Raw genomic sequence first — 20912 nt, 5'->3', positions numbered from 1 at the left:
TAAATTTTTTATTGTTTTGGCTTATTGTATGCAAAAGAGAAAGAAAAGAACGAAAAAGGTTTAATTTTTCTATCTTTTGTTATTTTCTTGAGAATATTAACTTCTGTTAGATCAAATCCTTTAAACCCCATATCTAGATTACTTATTGCTAACAAATGAGAAGTGCAGGAAACCCCTTTGGTTTTTGCCTGAGATTTTCTTTTCTCTTCTTTTCTTTTTATTTTATTTTCTTTTATTTTTATTTTAAATCTGCAATTGTAAAGGAATTTAAATTGTTATGTTTTATGGAAATTTGGCATGGATGAGGTAATTATTGGCTTCTTGTTGGGACTGCTAGTCTGCTTGTACATGTGCCCATGTTTATACAAAATCTCACACCTTACCTTTCTGGTTATCGTCCCTAATAGTTTACCTTACGTCTTTTCTCATTGTCAACCCTTTTACCCCGTTCTTTTGCCAGCTGCAGGAAAAGGGTAGCACTAGCTACATTTCACATTGTATAATTCATTTGTAGTACTTCTGCTGCATTTAAATCTTCATTTCTTGAATTTTTGTTAGCTACATTTCACATTGTATAATTCATTTGTAGTACTTCTGCTGCATTTAAATCTTCATTTCTTGAATTTTTGGTCTATTTGATGACTTGTATCTATTCTATCTCAATAGAATATGGGCTTGATTACTGACTGAATTTGTTCAATCTTCTTTTTTGCGGTTTTCTGCTGAAACTATTTAATGTAAATATAATCATGGTAAGTGAGTGTTTTAAGAAGGATATTTTCATCTCTAAAAGTGACCAAAATTGGATGGAGGGACCGTTTAATTAGAGGGAGACAAATGGGAGAAATAACTTAAATATTATATAAAAAATCAGGAACTATTTAAATAATTATAGCAGAGCTGAAAGACTAAATAATTATTTTCCCTTTAGAGAGATACCTTTTTTTGAAAACTTAATAATTCATTAATAATGAATATAAATTAAGTACATCTAGAAAGACGCACAAAAAGAGAAAGCCAAAGAGAGACGGTCTAGGTTTTTTTTTTTTATTATTATTGTCGCTCTTGATTTGTTTATTTATATCCCTTTAGAAAAGCACTTTATGTAATATGCATACACCCAATAAATTAAATAATGCAAATTTGTATAAATAAAAAATATAAATAACTTTCCATCGGAGAAAAAAAAAACAAAATAATATTTTCTTCTTTCCACTTTAAGTAATGGTTTATTTTTTTTTTTTTCACTTTAATTGATGTTTTGGAAAATTAAAAGTCACATTAATTATTTTTTTACTTTTATCTTGTATTATTGGTACTAATTTTGAAAAGTTTAATAAATAATTTCAGGATACTATCAGTATATTTTAATATATTTTCTATTAACACCCAAAATCTTATCTTCCTTGCCTAACCCTTGCAAGGGTTATGCAATAAGAGAAAATTGTAAGTTACAAAGCTCATTCTCACTTTCTTGAATTTGAATCCCATACCACGTGTATACTATGTCGTCCAACCTCTCTGCCCTTTAACCCTTAATCTGTCCGTACACGGAGGTATTTTTGTAAATTAAGATAAAATCAATGCTCTTAAACTAATCTCCTATTTTGCCTATAAATAATCATCACCACCCCTCATTTGAAACCGCAGGCAAAGAGGGAGGGAGAGGGGGAGTATTAAGAGAGAGACCAAAGAAGCCTGAGAGTGAGAGACAGGAGAAAGTGTTAAATAGAGAGGAAGGGAAAGGAAAAAAAACAAAAGCCTTCATAGCATTTCCTCCCATTTTCTCTTCTTCTGTTTCTCTTTCGCCATTGTTTCTTCATTTCTTTTGTGTCGCTGATTTCAAATCAGAAACCGATTTTCCAATGAGCCGTTTAGGGTTTAAATCCGTGGTGTATCACGGTGAGCTTTGTTTGGGAGAACTCGATGCTATTCCAGTGACCGACCAGAATTTCCAGTTTCCGAACAACGAGATACGAATCCATCGCATATCGCAAAGCGAGCGTTGTCCTCCTCTTTCAATTCTACAAACCATTTCTTCATATTCTGTTCGCTGTAAGCTTGAATCTTCATCTCCGCTTGAACAGCCTCATTTGATCAACCTTCATGCCTCTTGCTTCCATGAATTCAAGGTCTCATCTATAATTTTGCTGTTTATTTTGGATAATTGCAGCTTTCAATGCTCATACTTGTCTAATTCAGTTCACTGAATTGATTGATTCACTCAATTTTCCCCAGCAATGGTGAATTTGTGCGATATTTTTTATTATTTTAGGTTAGTGATTAAAAATATTGATAATGTGATGATTTTGGTTGTGTTGTTATTATAGACTGCAGTGGTGTTGACTGGAGATGAGGAGATACACTTGGTGGCAATGCCGAGTAAGCAGAAGAAGTTTCCGTGCTTTTGGTGTTTTACAGTCCCGGTTGGTCTTTATGATTCGTGCTTAGGCATGCTCAACTTGAGATGTTTGTCTATCGTTTTTGATCTTGATGAGACTCTTATAGTTGCAAACACTATGAAATCATTTGAGGATAGAATTGAAGCTCTTAATATCTGGATTGCACGCGAGATTGATCCAGTGAGGATATCTGGGATGTCTGCTGAGCTGAAGAGGTATGTGGATGACAGGATGCTATTGAAGCAGTATGCAGAGAACGATCAAGTTATGGATAACGGGAAAGTGCTTAAGGTTCAGTTGGAGGAGGTTCCTCAACTATCTGAAACCCATGAGAGACTTGTTAGACCTGTGATTAGATTGCAGGATAGGCATATTGTTCTCACTCGCATCAATCCAGAGGTATAATCTGCTTGATGCTGTTTGTTTGTTGCAATTGTTCATGTATTTGTGCACTTTTATGGAATGTCTACTTTTTATTTTGATATTCATCGGTATAATTATGCAAAATTCATTATAATGAAAAGAGAATACAACAAAGCATGTCTTAAGATGCTTATGGAGAGAAGGACGAGGTTTATAGCATTGTTTGTTAGTTGGAACTTGGAATGAATGACTTTTTATCCTGTCTCATATTGATATAGTTATTTTTCCTCCAGCTAGAAGAAGAAAGAACCAATAATTGCTCTCATTCTCTTGGTTTAATTTTGTGAATTATGTGTTTATCATGGGTTGGGTGGCAAATAAAACTTCTATGAAATATAAAACAATATTACCCTTATTAGTGCTTGGCCTTTTTTTTTTTTTTTTTGTTGTTGTTGTTGTTGCCTAAGGATTAAGAAAATAGGTCGATCAAAGAATGCATCTCTACCTTTCTTGTACATTTTCTCTATAGTCCATATCAGCAATTTATTCCATTTTTCAGATTTGTTATGTCCCAAAGGGTGAATATACACTGTCAGAAACCTCTTAAAATGAACGTAGGACCAGCATTTCATGAGTATGAATATAGGTATATGGATATGTCAGACATTTGGGTTATGTTTCATGGGTTCTCCTGGCCACAACAGGTGCAGCTTTCCATCCTAAAAGTACATTGCTCTTTGCTCTGGTGCTTCTTTTGGATGCTGGTTGCAAATTTTTAGAAGAGACGGTTGTAAATTGTATATACTTTGTTTGATCATGTGCTTCCTTAGCTGTTAAATTGAACATGCTTTTGAGCAGCTATTAATGTTTTGAGGAAGCTTACGTTGATTATTGATTTCGGATCAAGTTTGAAGCAGATATATACTCTTGGTCATGGTTGACTTTAGCTTTACTTTACTCGGGTTGCCTCCAAGCATATTTTGGCTTGGTACTTGGTAGGCTTAATCTCACCATGACACTGAATTACTTGCATTTATTGGTTGGTTATTTCTGAACAAATGTTGGAGAGTCACTTATCACTCAGTTTATCAGTAACCATGTGCAGTCAACTGATTTGAAAGGAATAAAAATTTTCCCATGTTTATGAATTATTTTCTTTATAGATTCGTGATACCAGTGTGCTTGTGAGGTTGAGGCCTGCTTGGGAGGATCTGCGAAGTTATTTAACAGCAAAAGGTCGCAAAAGGTTTGAAGTTTATGTTTGCACAATGGCTGAAAGAGATTATGCGTTGGAAATGTGGAGGCTTCTAGACCCAGAATCACACCTTATAGCACCAAAGCAACTGCAGCAGCGTGTTGTTTGTGTTAAATCAGGCTAGGACATTTACTATCTTGAAAATATATTTGCTTTCACTTTTTAATTGGAATCTTGTGCATTAGCAATTGTCTGTTATTAACATGAAACCGACATATGAGTAATTTTTCTGAAATCAATTTTAGGTTTTTGCTTAGTCTTGTATTTTCTGATATGAAAGTGGGTGGTTTAAACACTGAAGCTTTTAATAAATTGAAGTTAATATACAGTCCATTTAGCAACTGCAGTGCATAAGGTATTTTTCTTCAGTTCATGTAAGCCACCTTGCATTTTACCAACATTGTTTAGAAACCCCATGAATACTGGAAATTGGTTGAACTGAAGTTTATTTAGGCACAAGTGTTATAATTTAATTATTTTTGGGTTTAAAAAAAGGTGCTGTTTTGGAGGAAAAAGAAATCTGTCACAAGTTGTAGGATTTCTTTAGAGTTCAATTCATTTTTACATAATTGATGGTTGTGTTCACAATCAAATTACAAAAATACCTTACCTCTCAAACCCTCTAATAAGGATAATTTAGGAAATGAGATTGCCTTAACTCATTATTGATTTATTCCAACCATATGAATTTTGCTATAAATTGGATTCTTGCACGTGATTTATTTCTAATGGAGTGTAATGTTAATTTAAAATCCTTTTATTATTGGTGGCAGGCTCTAGGAAATCTTTGTCACATGTTTTCCAAGATGGCATGTGCCATCCGAAGATGGCAATGGTAATTGATGATCGGTCAAAGGTTTGGGAGGACAAGGATCAACCTCGAGTTCATGTAGTTCCTGCATTCATGCCTTACTATGCTCCTCAGGCAGAGGTACTAAAACATACAAGTATGACATTACTTAATTCATATATTATATTTTCTATGATTTTCTTTCTGAGTGAAATCTCTCCTTCTCTCAAGTTTAGATGGCGAATGCTGTTCCGGTCCTCTGTGTGGCAAGAAATGTTGCATGCAATGTTAGAGGTTGTTTTTTCAAGTAAGAACCATTAACTTCATCTGGTCAAAGCATTTTATCAGACAATGGATTCTGGAATGTTCATGATTTCATTTCTTATTCTTGGCCTGTTACATTGTGTAGAGAATTTGATGAGAATTTATTACGAAGAATCTCTGAAGTGTTTTATGAAGATGAGGTGATAAATTTACCTCCTGCTCCTGATGTGAGCAACTATATGATGTCAGAGGTACATAAAAACTGAAATGTTTCCTTCTTCATTATAAGTTTGTATCTTATTCTCATTCTATCATATAAATTTCTATACTGTAGGATGCTGGTGTTGTACCCAACGGGAATAGTAATGCACCCTTTCATGAAGGAATGAGTGGTGTTGAGGTTGAACGGAGATTGAATCAACTGGTGAGTTTATGTACTTTTGCAAATAAGATATTTACCAGTTACCACTCCTTTTTTTTTTCTTTTTTTTTTTTTTTTATTGCGTCATGGAAACTAGATATATTTGTTTCTCTTATTCATTCTTGTATTTATCAGGATGAGAAGAATGCTATTGACTCAGCTGCTCATTCTATGACAAATAACTCTGAATTGAGATCTGAAATCACCCAGCCACCTGCTGCCATAATTCCAAATATCGTTGGACCAATGTCTTCAACAACATTTGCTCCTTTACAGAGTATGGATTCATTTTGTTTTTATTTTAATCGTCTGTTTATGGTTGATATTAAGTATGTGATATATGATATTAGAACAACTTCTTTAAAGTTCTTATACTTAATATGCTTATACTTAGTATGCTTATATCCCAGAACCTAGTTTGTTGGGAGCTCCTATGAGACGAGATCTAAGGAATCCAAATTCAGGTCAGCCTCCGCTTCTATCCAGGGTACCTGCACTAATACCTCCATCTTCTATACAGCCACAAGGAGGCTGGTTGGAGGAAGATTTCAACAGAGCACAAATGAATAATCGACCTTCAGGATTTGCTCAGGAAAGTGAGTCACTAAAATCTGATAAGCTTCGAGCACTTCAGAATCCATTTGTGCTTAGTACACCAGCATCTGCTTCCACAGTTTTAGTGTCACATGTGTTGCAAGTGAAGGGTGAAGAGGTTTGTCTAAATTCTTTTGAATGTACTTGAATGTAATTTTCAGTTTCAAAGTTAAATGTGTAGGTATTCCTGTGAGCTTTATAAATAAGTGAGGTTTTGCTTGCAGTCAATTGCTGGACATGACATACAAAAACAGAGTCCTCCTCCTGCAAGTGGCCATTCATCAGGTATGTGAACCACCTTTCAGTTGCTACAGTAATTTTTGTATTTATAATGATCACTGTAATTTTTCAGAAGAGAATACTACTTCACTACTTTAGGTTTAACACTTACTAATTAAGACTATTTTTTGGACAAATTTGGCCCTCAAACTCGTAGCACTATATGGATTTAATATTTGCTGACTTAGACTGTTCTTTAGACAAGATACCTCAAAACTTGTAGCATTTTCCACTGTAGTCCTCAAATAATAAGAAATGCTTGATCTTGTGGCAAAATTGAGATGGTCATGTCAGTTCAATCCAGTGGTGATTGGGAATGAAAGGATTCAATTGAATAAAATTAACGTTGGAACACTTGATTGCATTGTTTAATTTTAAAAGATTAAATCACGCTATTATTTAGGTCTAAACTTATCCAGTTTCCTGTTTGACAGCATTGTTGTCCATTATCCATGTCTAATCCACACTCCAGATAGGACACCTTCATAAATTGCATTGGAAATAAGAAACCTTCTGTGATTTCATGTGATGCACTCTGTTAGGCAGTTGATCTGAATATTCATACTAATTGCTGATTTAAGTTTTTTTGTAGAAGTTGGTGTTTCTCAAAATAGCAAAGAGTTTCAACCTGAGGCTGTAAAATTGAACCTTCTAACACCCAACTTATCTATTGGAGTGCTGCAAGAAATTGGACGGAGATGCAACTCTAAGGTACAGATTGGTTCACGCATTGATGATCATTTCATCAGTTTGTTTTTTGTGAGGCTCACTGGAGTCTTGGTCCTGATGTGCAGGTTGAGTTCAGATCTGTTGTGAGCACCAGTAAGGATTTGCAATTTTCTGTTGAGGTCAGTTAAGAAAGTGTTGCCTGCTACTTCACATTTTCTGCTAAAGTCACTGTTTTTTTTATGAAGTAAATGGGTATCATTAGTTTGGTACTGAAGTTGTGAAACACAAATTTCATGTTGTTTGGTGAGCGGTTTATACATCTTAATCTGTTCTTGAAGTGTACTAACCTCTTTATAATTAATGGATAGCAGTACTGGAAACTTATGAACACTGATTTCATGTTTTGTGCTAACAGTATTTAATCCATTTATGTCTACTTGTTTGATAATTATGTCCATGAGCTTGCATCAAGGGTTCATTGGGTAGACAAAATTTCTCACTTCTGTAATTGGAATGAGATAAATACTTGAAATATATTACGTAATAAGTTCTTTTTGCCAATTTGTTATTTTCCTTTGTTTGTTCCATATATTTTTTTTGGTTATTGCAGAATCAAAGTGGGGTGTGGCAAAAAAATAAAAAATAAAAAATAGACCCTGTTTCTTTATATTTCTATGTTTGAATGATTGTGATATGTAGGATGTGATAGGATCATAAAATTTTGATTAATATTTAATTTATTGAGGATGTGTTTCTGCAGAACAAGTGTTTTTCCCAACTGTTTATTTCTCTCCGTAGAGGCTCTGAAAAAGATGTAGTATTCATTTTATTTGTTTTCTCTCCTCCTTTGGCCTGTAGCTATACTTATCATACTTTTTTGGATTCCAAAAAACTCATTTTATTGAATTAAATAATTCAGGTTTTGTTCACTGGTGAGAAGATAGGTGTTGGGATGGGTAAGACAAGGAAGGATGCACATCAGCAAGCTGCTGAGAATGCCCTTCACAGCTTGGCAGGTATGTTAATTAGTCGATTCAATTTTTTTTTTTAAACACGGTTTCCTTGTTAAGCCATTATTCTGTAAACTGTAAGGATGTAATTCATCAAATGTTGACGGGTTGATGTGGTGATAGGTTGTTAATGTGTATATTTAGTGGTCTTTTATGAAGATATTTCTGAGTTTAACATGCATTAGCTGTAAATGCTTTTTCTTTCTAGTTCTTCTTCTGGTTGATTTCAGTTCACAGTCAATGATGTATCTAGTGCTGAATGTATTTTGTTCGCAGAAAAATATGTTGCATACATCACACCTCAGTCTGGAGCTGTGGACCATGATTTTGATAAGCTGTCTCTTGGAAAAGAGAATGGATTTCTGTGGGACATTGTTAATCCTGGATCAAGTGAAGTGGAGCCAGAAGATGGTTTACCTAAAGAACGTACATCTGAGGTGGGGGTTTTTTGATGATCCTCTCAGTAGTTGATTTGATTTATTTGCTCAAAAACATAGGTGATGCTTGGATAAAGGGTATGTAGGCAAGAAAACTCCAGACGAGGTATAGTGGTTATCTGGAGAGAAACCACTCCTTTTTTGGATTTAGCAATGCACCAAGATGTGGGCGCTAAAACAGTGAAGGGAGTGGGCTGGCTCCATGTCTGCTATTGCTGTCTTATGCAGGCTCCAATTATTCCTGTTTAAAAGGTAAGGACTTGGTGGTCAGACCCTAGTTTCTACCCATTATCCAAGTACTCCCATGTTGTATCAGCAAAATTGTTTATTAATTGTTATTTTTTAATAGTTGATTTACCATACTTGTGTTCAATACATGACAAATTAAGTTGGTTTTGAAAATGCTCTCTCCAAGAAAGTGAAAATATTTTTCTTTCTTGAATTGGCTAAACCTTGAGGACTATATTAAACATTTGCATTTGGAATAATTGATTAAACACAGTCTATTATAGATCTGTAAAATCCGATAGGAGTTCCTATCACTTGATATAAGTACCGTCTGGAATGCAGATTTAATCTATTTGATTGAAAAATCATTTACAGGATACTGAAGTTGAACCTGGGATCACTTCATCTAATTTTGTGAATCAGCAGCAGCAGAAGCGTGCCAACTCTCCTAGGTAACATAAAAGAAAGTTTCTTTTCTTTTTGGCTTCTAAGAGTCTTAAAATTACTCGAGTGTTTCTGCTTGCTTTTTAACGTGTCTGAATCAGAGGTTCTTACACTTTCTAAATTATGCTTTGTTTTTATTTTTGACTCAACCAAACCTTGATGTGTGATTTACTATGGGAAATTTGGTCTTCTGTTGTGAGCTTTGTGGATGGCTCATTTATTTGGGTCTTTGAAGACCAAGAAATTCATTTAATTGCCACACAGATGCACCATTCCTTTCTGTCTTATTTGAAGGATATCTAAGCAAATCCTTCTTGATGTTTTTTATTCTTAATTATTTGCATGGTGAAATATGTGGCTGCATAGTTCAGAATCTGACAATCTATACACACTTTTCTTCCTCTAATGCTGTGCTCAAGAGGGTTCTCTGTCTTGTATTTGAAGGATTTTGTAGGCTCCTGAGCTTATGCTTAACCTTAGGAGAGAAGTCGACCTTTTCCAAATGTTGACCTGTGGACATTGAGCCAGTTCTAATACCAATTTTTAAATACCTAAGGAGAACTCACCCCTAAACTTTAGCTGTTAGGTGAGATCCCAAGGCAAGGCCTGGCGTAACTGATATAGAGTACCCCATGTATGCAATGTGGCATATTGGATCATAGCTGGTATGTGCTTAATGGATGTCATTATAAGCCTTGAACAATTAGTATCATCCAAGCTGGAAATATTGATTTTGCTTCATGTGCTGTCAAGCAAAAAGGAAATAGAAGGGTGAGTTGCTTCTTTTGCATATTGTTTGACAAGTTATTTAACATTTTGAAGCCTTCATTTAGATTTTCTTTTAGATACATTGTTGAATTTCTTTGGATATGAGATTGTTGTGCACTTTATTTGTCACACCTTATTTTGTTTGTTCAGTTGTGGGTGCAACTATTATCTCATGTTATATTTGTTTGGCTTATCTTTGGATTTATCAGTAATGATGCAAATTGCATAATTTTATGCGATGATTTTGGTCTAATTGGCTCCCTGGAAGTACTTCTCGAAGCATGTTGCTTCCCATATAGTTTACTGGCCAACAAATTCAATGTAAAATTAATCATGGTTAATTTCTTAAAAACAGTTACTTTTTTATTTTTAATTCCAGATTGCCGCAATCGATTCCAAGTAAAAGGACGAAGGAAGAACTAGTGCGAGGTTCACAAAGTACACCATTTTCGCGGCAACAGAAGAAAGGGCATCATGTTTCATGAAGGCTATATATAAAGATGTAAGTGATGACAAACAGAAGGTTTTTCGAGATATCAAATTCTGCGTATTGTATCATGCAGATTCTAGCAGTGATCGAGGCAGATATCTCTTCCCTTGTTCAATTTTGTTCATCTTCTGAAAAGATTTGTACCTTTTTTTTTTTCGGTTAGAAAATTATTTTTTCATTTTTCATTTCGTCCCCATCTTTCTGGTTCACTTATTAGATGGGGGGCGGAGCTTGTCCTTCAAAGTGTATAAATATATATGGTTTCCTTGAAGCTTTAGTTTCTTCGTCCAATCTACATGTTACAATATTTTCTTGTGGTTTGCTTTTTCCTGGTCGTCGCCAGTAATAACCGTAGAGCATGGTAATTATAAATCTCTTGTGATTTGACATATTTGACAATAGAAACGTAAAAATTAACTTTTCCCCGAAGTTCGGTAAATACTGTAAATTTGATCCTTGCTAAGCATTAAAGTATTTAACTTAATATTCCCTGCCATTAGCGTGGCATCTTGAGCTGTATTAGAGCTTGAGTGAAGATTTGGGGAGCCCAAGGGCACGGCCCAAGTTTGTGAAATTGTCCAGACCTTTACCCTTAATTTATTTATTTATTTTGCTGCGGCTCTCAAATTTCTAAGCATGATGCAGGTACTGCAGCATAACGGCCAGGAGTGGTCGGGATTGGTTCATTGCTTCCACTTTCCAGTATATTGCCTGCATTGAATAGTAAAAAATGTCAGTTACCCCAACGTACGCCGTTGTTCTTGGCCTTGATTAGGGCAACCCTCAATTTTTACAATCTCCATATTCCAATACACAAATTGCATTTTCATTATAAGACTGATTATCATGTCTTCTTTACCAGATCGGAACATTATAAAACTAATTCAAGATGATAAATGCAAATGGAGATACAGTCATCGATTGTCACTTCCTCTATCAGTTCTGCCCCTTGCCTCTGGTATCTGCAATTCTGCATTAATTATTGACATGGGCTCTAGAGGTAATATCTTTCAATTTTATTTTATTTTGATCCTATTTCTCACATTTTTTTTTTTGAAGAAATTCTATTTCTATCACTTAGCTTTTGCTAAGAACATAACGACTTTCTTATCCCTGCTCAGATCTCCCATAACTCCACAAATACCAAACAAAAAGTATCGTAACTAGTTGGATTGGCTATTCTTAATTGGAAATAAGAATAAGCATTTTATAGTAAAGACAGAATTCTATTGAACGCTCATACAATTGAAACAATTCCAAAATCTCAACTCCACATATATCGCAAACTAAAATTCTCTCATTGTATACATAAACATAGGCAACATAAGGAAACACCAAAAACTGCAACAATCTTTAAAAGAAATGGCTACATCAAAATATCACGGATGAGTTGCAAACCACTGTACATGCTACAGAAATCCTAAATTAACTAACAGCTTTTTTATTGTTTTACGACCCCATTGAAGGTCATTTCGCAAAGCACCATTTTCTATTTGCTGCTTCTGGTTGTTAGCCGATGGGTTTTGCTCGACCCCCATGTGAATCTGCTGTTCATCATTTAAAACATCCGTCATTTCTTCTCCATGTGGATCTTCAACAATTTCACTCTTCTCATCTAACTGAATATTATCAGGCCTCACTTGAGTCGTTTCTGCTGCGTGTGGATTGCCATCAATTTCACACTTGTCATCTAACTGAATATTATCAGGCCTCACTTGAGTCATTTCTGCTTCATGTGGATTGCCATCAATTTCACACTCGTCATCTAACTGAATATTATTAGGCATAGTCAATGTACAAAAAGACTAATACAATTGTGTGAGAGAAAATTTTTTCAGTGGTATGGATCTCTGAAACTTGGGAAAAATTGAAGGAAAAGCAAAATAAATTTAAGGGAATGCAAAATAAGCAGTTACCTCTGTAAAATTGTGATTCTTAACTTGATCAACTCCTACTGATGCCTCAAATTCTCTACTTTTCTGAGCTTCCTCCTGAATCAATGATTCATTTGAAACCATAGATAAGGGAGGTAATCCAGGTACCAGAACTGGTTCATTTTCATTACTAGTAACCAATGGAACTCTTCCATTGTTTCCAATAGCCTCCTTTTCATTTTCACCTGGCAATTGATAACTTTCACTCACAGCAGATTCGTCCTTTGAGAAGCTGATATTATCTGCAAAAATGGGCAGAGCTATGTGCTTCTGTTCCAAAGGAGGATTATTATCAGCAATGGTTGTTTCCTTGTAAGTTGATTCGCTTTCTGTGTAAGAATCAACATCATTTTCTTGAGTCAAGTTCTCAGCAACAATAAGCATTTCTGTGCCGAAAATAGGATCTTCATTTCCACTTGTAATTGGCTCGTCCTCTAGTAATTCCTGTAATGCATAATCTTCCCAATCTTCCAATAGAACAATAGTATTCTTAGTCTCCCAAGTTTTGAGAATTCGATCCGGTCCTGGTTGCCATAAAACCTCGCCAGTAATTTGTTTTAGTATGAACTTGAACTCGATAGATTTTCCAATGGGTATATCCTAAAAATAGAAACAGAAAGGCGTTATCAGATTAGGAACCTAATAATCAAATTCAAAAGTTGTTAGTGACTTTCTGCTTACAAGATCAAGAGTCCAAACATGGCCATCAGACCAGTTCAATGGTATTGCATTTTCAGGGTCCCACACACCAAAAATTGGATCATTCCCTACCATTGCAAATTGCTCACCAAACGAACACTCTTTTTTCAGTTGCACTTTCACATGAACTGTCTTTGATTGATCTGCATATTAAAAACTCAGATTTTTAAATTCCTAAAGAACTGAAGAAAAGGCAAAAGGCAAGGATTACCTGTTTCTTGGTTTTGGGTTTCCACTGTCTCCAAATCCGTCTACAGAGAAGAAATCAAAAAAAGTTGGACTCTTGAAGAAGAAAAAAAAAAGAGCTCAGTAAAAGAATGCATGCCTGCTGGGACTTTGTTGAGAAAGAAGAAGCATAAATCGGACGGAGACCCTTTTGTCTAAGGCAAATCAAAAGCTTCTTGGATGGGAAAAATCCATTTTTGGCATATCTAATTGAATTAAACTCTCTCCAATAACAATAACATCTGTCTCCATTTCTCTCTAACAAAATCTTGGACAAAGAGGAGGAAATGCTCGTTATGGCTTTCATCACTGACTCTCCGAGTAGCAGAAGCAAAGGAAGAGAGAGTCGATGTGATCTGATTATTATTTGCAGAAATGCAAGAAAAGACAGTTTGTTTCCGTGTGTATTTTCTATTGGTTGGCGTTAGGCAATCTTGTTGTGGTGATTATCATTTTATTTTTTATTTTTAAAAACAATTTAATTTATCAGGTTGTGTGCTATTATTTAATTGACGGTGACGGTTCTTGAGCGGATAAATGAAGGTATCTAAATCAACATGGCGCGATGACACGTGTGACATCTTTTATATATATATATATATAAAAAGAACTCTTTTTGGGTTTGGAGTCAACTTGAGAATCCAAACTAACTAGTAGTATTTCTCGAGGACGCTGCCAAAGAAGATGATATTTGCAATGTTAGGCAGGCACTAGGTCTCTGAGTTGTACTGAGTCAAGCTTAGTTGACTGTTGAGTTCGAGTTGGATTCATTAAGTATATTTAAGTTGTAGGTGAACGAGTTTGACAATAGCTTGTTAAACTGATAAATTTATTGGATGAATTCAAAAGAATTAATTTTTATCAGCCAAAGCTTAAAGATTAAGCTCATTCCTAAATTTTATGATATAACTGTGAGTTAACACTGCTTCAATCCTAATTCCTAGCCTTTTGTTTCTTGCTTTGGGTTGTCCAAACTCCAAACCAAATGTTTCTTCTCCTGGTGGTCAAGAATTATTATTACTTTTTCCTTTTCAAGAAATAAAAAGTCCGACATTTGTTAAGTTGCCCGATTATAAATTTGAGGTCATCCACGACACGAGATATGCTTCCCATACAGCAGAATTGAGGGCCTTTGGGCTTTTAAATGATTAGGTTTGTTTGTTTTTTTTTTTTTTTTTTTTTAAAGGATACTCAACAAACGTTAGAAATAAGATTTCAAATTAAATAAATCTTAAAAATATTTAAAAATTAACATAATATTAATTTTGTTCAAAGAAATTAAGTAATATCAAAAGTAATTTAAAAAAAAAAACTTTTGTAAATCAACCACACTGATCTGCGACAGCGAAAGCAATAAAAATAGCGATAAAGGCGGCAAAGTAATAGCGACAGTGACAAAGGTGATGGTAATAAAAACGATGGCGGCAGTAAAAGTGAGAGCGACGATAATAAAGGCGGTAATAAAATAATAAAATAATAAATGAATAATGAAAATGATATTATTTTAATATTTTAAATCAAAGTGACATTTTTTATAACAAAATTTTAAAACATGACATTTATTATAATGTGCTTTTTCTTTTTAATCCTTTGTTGAAAAGTTACCTATTGAATTATAGGACTGGTTTAGTCGAACGGTGGGAAATAAAACTGTTTGGTTCTCCAAATGCAATTTATTAGAAATACCATATTTTACCTTCCAAAATAATTTAAAACAATTATCTACTGGATTTAAAAATATTACTATTTTACTTTAAATGGGTGGATCTGGTGCAAGCATGAATTAGTTCTAGCTCAGTGAGCTGGGATACATGTGATTAAGGCAAAAAAATATATAATTGAGAGCTCAAATGCTAACCAGGAGGCACCAAAAGCAAGCTCATTCTGTGGCTCCCAACTACCTCAAACTAATAATGCATTACATTATTTCTTAGCAACTAAATAACGATTGGTGATTAATAAATCAATATATAATTAGTGACTTAGCTGTTGAAAATAGGAAAAAGGCTCATTTTGGTCCTTCAACTTGGTCCCCAAAATCAATGACCCATATTTTAACTTTTAAGCCAAAATTTTCCATTAATTAGCATATTACAGTCAAATAGCTCATACATTCAACTTGTACAAGAGCATGATTCATACGCGGTCAAATAATATTTTTTTTTAAAAAAAAAATATTAAAGATAAAAACATTCTTTTAACGTAACTATAGTTCAAATGCTACCTTTGTTTTTCAAAATCCCTAAATTATTAGAAACTAAAACCACTAACACTAAAAGAAATCCTTAATCAACGAGAGAATGAGGATAAGAGATCAAGGAAGCTCAGTTTCTGGAGGTCGATATTCAAGCTCATCTAACATTCGCAGTAATGGAGGTTTTCATTTAGAGTATGATTATGAGGGAGTGACTCGATACTGCATATGTGGTTTGAAGCCTTATTACACCCTTACTCGCAAGTGGGTATATGTATCACAATCTTAAAAGGCTTTACAAAACAAACTAGCAAGGAGTACAGGGAACAATTCTTCATTTATCACTAGGAAGATCAATATTAAAGCATACAATATAAAAGAAATAGCAAAGAGTACTGTTCAGAGCCTACAAGGTTAAATAACAACCTCTACCAACACACGGATTAAAGAATCAGAAGTATAGCTCTATCAGAAGCCTTGTTATACTATAACCTGCAAGCGTGTCCGTGTATCACAAACTTAAAAGATTTTACAAAAAAAAAAAAAAAAAACCAGCAAAGAGTACAAAGAACAACTCTTCAGTTAGCACTAGGAAGATCGATATCAAAGCATAAAATATGGGCTACAGTACATGAGACATAAAACAATCCAATGAAACAATGTCCATCACACCACAAACAAACAAATAAACAATTTTGTTGAGTTCTTTTAGTTACAAAGAAACAAAAAAACGTTTTTTTAGTTACTTTTCGTTAACAAAGAAATAAAACAAAGAAACTACTTACCTTCGATATTGAAAAGAATCACTGTCAATTTCGGTTTTGCTTTTAAATATCAAAGAAAAATTTATTTTTTCCCCAATTTGATTTTTATCTCAATTGAAAGACACTGCTCCTTCGTTGCTCTGCATGTGCAAACTTCATATTACAAAAGGAGGTAGCTCGGCTTATTTTTCCCTCCCAACGATAATACTTGATAACTGAATCATTGGTATTAAGATTCAGCTTTGAATTTGTTCTCTCACTCTATTTGGGTTTTGATTATATTACACGCGCTCTGACTAGCTGAATGTCTGAGCTATTTGGCTATAATAAGCTAGCTAATAGAGAAATTTGGCTTTAAAATTAAAATATGGGTGAATTGATTTCGGGGGACCAAGTTGAATGGCCAAAATGAGCCCTTTTTCGTTGAAAATACAATTATATTATATAGTCAATTTTTAATTATGACTTGGTCTCATCCAAATCAAAGTAGTTCTATTGTACTAAAGGGAACTACAGTTTATGCAGCACCAGGTAGCTTTTAATTGTGATAATGTTGGAAGAAGGAAGGAAAAATTTCAATTATTTAGAGTATTATACAGCAGCTGTATACAGCAGATGTCAAACCAGAGATGTGTCTGGTTAACATTTATCTCATCATCTTTCTGCTTTTTCTCTTGGATCCAAGAAATGAATTTCTAATATCATGCAATTTATGGACAACAAAGTTCATAGCCATTCGCTCTGTAGGAGATGTCGAAGAACATGCGAGTCCAATTCTGAGTGTTGAGGTCAGACATTCCTCTATTTTAATTGTACTGTTCTGCGCATCAATGTCTTTAATTATTGCCTTTTCGTCTCTGCCATCTTCATTTGTCTCATCGTCATCATCTTCTTCTTCGACAAGCATTGTTGGGTCAATAACATCCATGGCATGTCCTGGCAAAGCCATTTCCACAAACTTGTCAATGCTTAGACCATCTTTGAACATGTCATCGGTAGGCCTCTTTCCTGTAAACATCTCCAGCAATAGTATTCCATAACTGTAAACATCTCCAAGCACAGAGACCTCTCCAGCTAATCCATACTCTGCAGTACAATAACATGCGGGTGATATTATATAATTCATATGTAGTTTATATTTAGAAACTAAAAATCTGATCGATAATGAGGTCTGAAAATGCTTTTTCCAAAGCACCCCATTTCAGAAAAAATATAATGTTTACTGTTCTAAAACTTTTATGATTAGGACTTAAAAGATAAAAATACCTGGAGCAATGTAGCCAATTGAACCCTTTAAGCTAACTGAAATTGCTTCAAATTTGAAGGGGTTTTTTGATGCTTCAAGTAGAAACCTCGCCAATCCAAAATCTCCAACATGAGCTGTCATATCTTCATCGAGAAGTATATTGCTTGGCTTTAGATCACAGTGAACGATTGTAGTTTCACACTGGTGATGCAGATAATCCAGTGCAGAAGCAACATCAATTGCTATATTCAATCTTTGAATAAAGCTCAATCTCTTTGTTCTAGCTTGTTCATCTCCTCTGGAATGCAACCACTCATCCAAACTTCCCTTAGGCATAAACTCAAAAACAAGCGCTTTAAAATCATTGCCTTGATGGTCAATAGTTGAGCAAATGGTGATGATTCTGAGAAGATTTCGGTGCCTTATGCTTCGCAAAGCATTGCATTCATCAATGAAACTCCTCGAAGCTCCTTCTTGTTGAAGGTTTAAAACCTTAATAGCAACAATTTCTCCATCACCAGATAAAACTCCTTTATATACAGAACCAAAACTTCCTGAACCTATAAAATTTTCAGCAGAGAAGCCATCAGTTGATTTTATAACTTCTGAATAAGACATACCAACTTGCCATTCCTCTATAGGAGGTGAAGCTAAACGTTTCTTTCTCGAATTTCTCACCATGCAGAACATAGAAGCAAAACATAATACAAGGAAGGCAAAGATTGCTGCGATTGTTGAAAAGATTACCACTTGTAGGGTAACTCGTTTTCCTCTCTGTTCTTTTGAGCATTTAGGCAAAAGTAAATTAGGAATACCACCACAGAGCCTATCATTTCCAATTACAGAAATGGCACTTGCATTTGCAAATACACCTTCTGTTGACAACTTGCCATCAAAGTCATTGTAAGATAGATTGAGATTCTTGAGAGACAATAACTTGCTAAGAAATTCAGGAACCTTTCCTGAGAAGTTGTTGCAGGATAGATCAAGTTCAACTATACCTCTTAAATTTCTCAAAGAATCAGGAATTTTTCCTCCAAATTTATTTCTCCTCAAACGGAGGTGTTCCAAGCTTGTGCAACTTCCAAGAGAGCTAGGAATTTCACCAGACAATTTGTTCTCTGACAAATCCAACTCCATGACATTATGTAAATTACCTACTTCTATTGGTATGGAACCAATCAAGAAATTATTAGACAAGACCAATGATATTGACAAGGAAGAAAGACCAATGACTTCTTTGGGTATGCTTCCATTAAGATTATTACTTGACAAGTTTAGCTTTTGAAGATTTTGACATTTCCCTAAACTTTTAGGTATGCTTCCTTCAAATCTATTTTCCTCCATGAAAAGCCATGCCAGTCTAGTCAAGTTGCCTATGGAAGATGGGATTGATCCAGACAGTCTGTTAGAATTCAAATCCAAACCCTGTAATTTCTGCAGTTTCCCAATTACAGTAGGTAAATTTCCACTTAACTTGTTGCCTTCCAATCCAAGTGTGTCCAAGTTAATTAGGTTTGCAATCCCAATAGGGATATTTCCACGAATCAAATTCTCTCCTAAAGTAAAAATTTGTAACTGCTGAGAAAGATTGGCTATGGAGCTAGGCAATTCACCTCCAAAATGATTTCTTCCCAAACCCAACACTTCTAAATTAGTGCAATTAGATAAAGAACTAAAAAAATTCAAGTCATCAATTTCTCCATATCCCAAATTGTTACCATCAAAATTAAGTCTAACTAACCTCTGCAACATTTGTAAAGAACTGGGGATCTTCCCAACTAGACCATTTTGAGCAAAATCAATAACCTGAAGATTAGAAGCATTTGGCAATGAAATAGGAATAGTTCCTGTAAAATTGTTAGCACCACCAGCAAATATTTGAAGACTAGGAAATTTCGAGCCAACATCTTGTGGTAATTGCCCATGAAGCATGTTTGAAGCAACAGAGAAAAAGTAAATAGAAGAAATATTGTAAATTGAAGAAGGGACTATACCAGAAAGATAATTTCCATAAAGTTGAAAAAACCCTAATCCTGAACACCGGCCAATCTCATCAGGAATCTTTCCATGAAAATTGTTTACTGCAAGTACTAGAGCAAATAGAGAAGAAAAGTTCCCTATCCAAGTTGGAATTGTTCCTGTCAAGTTGTTTCTTCCAAGACCAAGAACAACCAATTTAGATAATACGTTAAGCTGTATTGGAATCTCTCCTATAAAATTGTTGCCTGATGCTTCAAATACCGTAAGTTCTTTACAATGAGTGAGATTAGATGGAATTTTCCCACTAAAGGAATTGTAAGTCAAGTTTAAAATCTGCAACCGCCATAAACGCCCCATTTCTTGAGGAAGATCACCAGAAAAGATGTTGTCAAATAAACTGATCGCTGTAAGGAATGTGAGATTCCCTATAGAAGGCGGTATCGAGCCTGCTAATTTTTTAGTTTCTAACTTCAAAGATATCACTCTGTCATTTGAAGTGTTGCAAGAAACTCCAAACCAATTGCAGAAATGGACTGAATCATTCCAAGAACTCATGATATGAAGAGGATCTTCAGTTATTAGGTTCTTGAAGTCGAGTAAAGCGAGTCTGTCAGTGACATTTCCATGGTTATCTGTAGCAGCTGCCATTGTGGATGATTGTAAGCTAGAGCTTATGCATAAAACAAGAATCCAATGGAGAAGATTCTTTAGAAGCCCTCTGGAATTCAACAAAAAGCTGTTCATTTTCTTACAAAATGAAGACTACTTCGATCAAATATATGTGATAAGTGACATTTAAAAATAATATTCCAAAGAGGAAATAATAAAGAATCAGACAGAGAGTTAGGTCGCACCTGTAATAATAATTGGAGCTGTTACTTGTTAGGATACGTACTTATAGCTATTTAAGATCAAAGATATTTCCAGATTAAGTTATACCAATAATAGCTAGAGTAAAAATATTAAACTTCCTTTAACAGCTGTACTTAAAAAAATACATTGTATTATATTTAATTACAGTTCACCGAATAAAGATTAGTATTGCTCTGAAGTTTTAATATGAAAAAAAGAAAAAGAAAATTGAGCTCCCTGTTGAATAATCAAGAAACTGACTTACAGTGGAATACATGTTTTCAGAGATGATGAAAAATACTACCAAACTGGAAAGGAGAGGCTTTTTTTTTTTTTTTTTTTTTTTTTTTTTTTTTTATGGTTTTCAATTTATTAAATCAATTAAAACAAAGTGTTCCAATTGTGTAATTGCAAGTTGGAGGTTGAGAGTCAGGGTAGACATTAATAGTTCCAATGTCTTTTATGGCCACTTAGATATTATTTTAGCTATTTTATTTTATTTTATTTTATTTTTTGAAAATTATGATAGCTATTACTCTCTCCTTAGTTTATACTTCACAGTTTCTCAACTTTTATTTTTCTCTATTTATATCATATTTTT

The 20912-nt window shown here is 34.4% G+C and overlaps 3 protein-coding genes across 6 annotated transcripts; 1 reads left to right on the top strand and 2 right to left on the bottom strand.

Annotated features, from left to right (window-relative positions):
* The first annotated feature begins 1635 nt into the window (after nucleotides 1-1635).
* On the top strand, nucleotides 1636-10705 carry CPL2 (carboxyl-terminal domain (ctd) phosphatase-like 2). 4 transcript variants are annotated; one of them, XR_016319524.1, is made up of 17 exons: nucleotides 1636-2132; nucleotides 2331-2801; nucleotides 3929-4139; nucleotides 4794-4951; nucleotides 5047-5117; nucleotides 5220-5325; nucleotides 5409-5498; nucleotides 5631-5772; nucleotides 5906-6207; nucleotides 6314-6374; nucleotides 6961-7079; nucleotides 7163-7216; nucleotides 7957-8053; nucleotides 8324-8484; nucleotides 8571-8736; nucleotides 9088-9164; nucleotides 10304-10365. XR_016319524.1 is itself a non-coding variant. In XM_089717815.1 (16 exons), the coding sequence occupies exons 1-16, from the start codon at nucleotides 1866-1868 to the stop codon at nucleotides 10407-10409; spliced, it is 2490 nt and encodes an 829-aa protein (XP_089573941.1). In that variant the 5' UTR covers nucleotides 1636-1865; the 3' UTR covers nucleotides 10410-10705. The 4 variants fall into 4 exon arrangements, 2 of the variants coding, with proteins under 2 accessions (XP_089573941.1, XP_089573942.1); XR_016319525.1 differs by having other exon boundaries at nucleotides 8324-8736; XM_089717815.1 differs by lacking the exon at nucleotides 8571-8736 and having other exon boundaries at nucleotides 6964-7079; nucleotides 10304-10705.
* A 954-nt stretch (nucleotides 10706-11659) lies between these two features.
* On the bottom strand, nucleotides 11660-13708 carry LOC149498493 (uncharacterized). The gene is made up of 5 exons (XM_089717817.1): nucleotides 13373-13708; nucleotides 13259-13298; nucleotides 13030-13190; nucleotides 12331-12948; nucleotides 11660-12183 (listed from the first exon to the last, which is right to left on the bottom strand). The coding sequence occupies exons 1-5, from the start codon at nucleotides 13577-13579 to the stop codon at nucleotides 11824-11826; spliced, it is 1386 nt and encodes a 461-aa protein (XP_089573943.1). The 5' UTR covers nucleotides 13580-13708; the 3' UTR covers nucleotides 11660-11823.
* A 3075-nt stretch (nucleotides 13709-16783) lies between these two features.
* LOC105646614 (uncharacterized) lies at nucleotides 16784-20298 on the bottom strand. The gene is made up of 2 exons (XM_012232497.4): nucleotides 17497-20298; nucleotides 16784-17316 (listed from the first exon to the last, which is right to left on the bottom strand). Exons 1-2 carry the CDS (start codon nucleotides 20201-20203, stop codon nucleotides 16877-16879), a joined length of 3147 nt encoding a protein of 1048 aa, XP_012087887.1. The 5' UTR covers nucleotides 20204-20298; the 3' UTR covers nucleotides 16784-16876.
* Nucleotides 20299-20912: the final 614 nt, after the last annotated feature.

This window comes from Jatropha curcas, chromosome 2, assembly GCF_041381405.1.
Source record: "Jatropha curcas cultivar XTBG-Jc1 chromosome 2, XTBG_Jcur_1.0, whole genome shotgun sequence".
In the NCBI taxonomy this organism is placed as follows: domain Eukaryota; kingdom Viridiplantae; phylum Streptophyta; class Magnoliopsida; order Malpighiales; family Euphorbiaceae; genus Jatropha; species Jatropha curcas.
This window is presented reverse-complemented; position numbering and strand designations above follow the sequence as displayed.

What these genes read in the sequence shown, in the direction of transcription:
- CPL2 (XM_089717816.1), top strand. Translation starts at nt 1,866, where the DNA reads ATGAGCCGTTTAGGGTTTAAATCCGTGGTGTATCACGGTGAGCTTTGT. An exon ending in TGTTGTTTGTGTTAAATCAG is followed by an intron (nt 4,140 to 4,793) that starts GCTAGGACATTT and finishes TATTGGTGGCAG; the next exon opens with GCTCTAGGAAATCTTTGTCA. An exon ending in AACGGAGATTGAATCAACTG is followed by an intron (nt 5,499 to 5,630) that starts GTGAGTTTATGT and finishes TGTATTTATCAG; the next exon opens with GATGAGAAGAATGCTATTGA.
- LOC149498493 (XM_089717817.1), bottom strand. Translation starts at nt 13,579, where the DNA reads ATGAAAGCCATAACGAGCATTTCCTCCTCTTTGTCCAAGATTTTGTTA. An exon ending in TCTCAACAAAGTCCCAGCAG is followed by an intron (nt 13,299 to 13,372) that starts GCATGCATTCTT and finishes TCTTCTCTGTAG; the next exon opens with ACGGATTTGGAGACAGTGGA. An exon ending in AGAATCACAATTTTACAGAG is followed by an intron (nt 12,184 to 12,330) that starts GTAACTGCTTAT and finishes AATAATATTCAG; the next exon opens with TTAGATGACGAGTGTGAAAT.
- LOC105646614 (XM_012232497.4), bottom strand. Translation starts at nt 20,203, where the DNA reads ATGAACAGCTTTTTGTTGAATTCCAGAGGGCTTCTAAAGAATCTTCTC. An exon ending in AATTGGCTACATTGCTCCAG is followed by an intron (nt 17,317 to 17,496) that starts GTATTTTTATCT and finishes ATTGTACTGCAG; the next exon opens with AGTATGGATTAGCTGGAGAG.